The 2,115-nt window shown below is 37.2% G+C and overlaps 1 gene segment (V, D, J or C); it reads left to right on the top strand.

Annotated features, from left to right (window-relative positions):
• Positions 1–273: 273 nt before the first annotated feature.
• Positions 274–854, top strand: LOC119799829. The segment is given in 2 exon segments: positions 274–353; positions 505–854. Coding segments are annotated over 2 exon segments (402 nt in total).
• Positions 855–2,115: the final 1,261 nt, after the last annotated feature.

Consider the following 2,115-nt stretch of genomic DNA (forward strand, 5'->3'; position numbering starts at 1 on the left):
TGAGCACAGCTAGGTTGGAATTGTAGGGATACAGTTGTGGGCTGAGTTCAAAGTCTTTCCTAGACTAAGAGAAAAAAAACCACTAGATTTCTGCAGTTAGAAATCTGACCACAGGGTGGCAGTGTTCCTCAGCTGATGCACAGAAAGGCCACCTTAGTGAATTTCAAATGAACAGGCCTTTTTTTATTGGCTGAACAAATAACTCAGCATGTGTGGTTATAATAACAAGGGTCAAACAGAATCTGCTCAAAGCTGTTGGGTAAAGACCGAGCACCTACAATTGATCTGCACAGAAAGCACCATGAAGGCAGCAGCTCATATTCTATTCATTCTTTTCTGCCTTTGGAAGAACTGTGAGTGGAGGAATGTGAGAATGTTAGTGGGGGGACCTTAAATGTCCATAAGAATAGCTTTATTCATGTTTTTTCTTCTAACCATAGGGAAAAAACAAGGAAGCATAATAACCTAACACCCTTTCTCCATTCTCTCCATCTTTCTGTATAGGGGGGAGCCAAGGCGAGAAGGTGGAGCAGCAACCTTCCACCATGAGTGTCCAGGAGGGAGACAACACTGTCATCAACTGCACTTACACGGACAGTGCCTCGTCCTTCTTCCCTTGGTATAAACAAGAGCCTGGGAAGCAGCCTCAGTTCATCATTGACATCCGTTCAAATGTGGAGAGGAAGCAGAGCCAAAGACTCACCATTCTATTGAATAAGAAAGTCAAACACCTTTCCTTGCACATCACAGCCACTCAGCCTGGAGATTCAGCCATCTACTTCTGTGCAGCAGATACACACTGCTCCCTAGGCACCTGCAGTCTGTCTTCAAACCTGCCACCAGGGCTGGGGTGACACTCTTTGTGCTGTCAGATATTTTATGACAACATTTGTCACATTGTTTGTTTGAGAGCAGAAACTAGTATATAGATATTCAAAGCACGTATGATAAGGCCCAAGATGACCCAGGAAGTTTAGATTATATTATTGATTGTTGCTTAATGGTTATTTTAAAATGCATATTTGTTGTATATGTTAAATGTGTATTGTGTACTATGATACCTTGGTTTAAGTAAACAGTGGGAAATGAACAGTTTTGTGTGTAGGTGCACAGAGCAATGTCTGAAGTAAAGTGTAAATCTTCATCTGCTTTCTGTGTGAGCTGATTCTAGCTTGTCCATGTATTCAGCAATCTAAAAGCTCTGTATAACAGATTCTTACAGGAATTGATGATGGTCTGTTTCAAAACCATGTGTTAAATGACCAACCTGACAAGCAAGGTGGGCCCACTGCTGCAGTAGTGACTTGACAATTTGTTGGAGTAACCAACTACTTTCTCATTGGAGTTGACACCTGCTTTGTAGGAGGAGGTACATGTGAAGTCTGTCAATCTGTTCAGAAGTCTAAGACTGTGAAATTTCAAAAATAAGAGAGAAAAATGCTGCTTTAATAGATGATTATTCATCTTATATAGGAAAACAGTGTGAGCAACACATTCTGAAACAACTATAGAAGTTGTGAGTGAGGGAAGTTCTGATGGACTCAACATTTGTTTCCTTGAACTGTAAGAGACAAAGGTTCTGAGCCAAAGGCTGGCATTTACAGATTATATTTATATGTTAAAAACAACAATTAGAAAAAAGATGTAGACAAAGGTGAGAACGAATAGCTTTGTGACTATACATTAACTTGAAAAAAATTCTACCAAACACCAAATTAGGAAAAGTAAAAAGAAGAATCACCCATAACTCTATTGCTCGTGTTTAGCATGTTAGTTAACACTTATACTGTATTACCAATTAATAAACTATCCCTCGTAGTACTGCATAAAAACTTTTTAAAAACAGGAGTAATAATAGTAACTGCCTCATTATTTTGTTGTGGAGATAAAATTATCACTTAGAATAGTACTTGATACATAATGACACATAGGAGGAATTCAAAGTTACCAATTATCCTCTCAGTATATAATTTTAAAACATAATTTAGATTTTAGTGTTTATGTTTTTCTATGATCACAATATCTATTCTTTTCCTCAGCATTAATATTTTTATATAACTTAATGCTGTATTATATGTTTTAATAAATTCTTTAAAATTATTATTTGTAAATATA

This window comes from Arvicola amphibius, chromosome 13 (assembly GCF_903992535.2).
Source record: "Arvicola amphibius chromosome 13, mArvAmp1.2, whole genome shotgun sequence".
In the NCBI taxonomy this organism is placed as follows: domain Eukaryota; kingdom Metazoa; phylum Chordata; class Mammalia; order Rodentia; family Cricetidae; genus Arvicola; species Arvicola amphibius.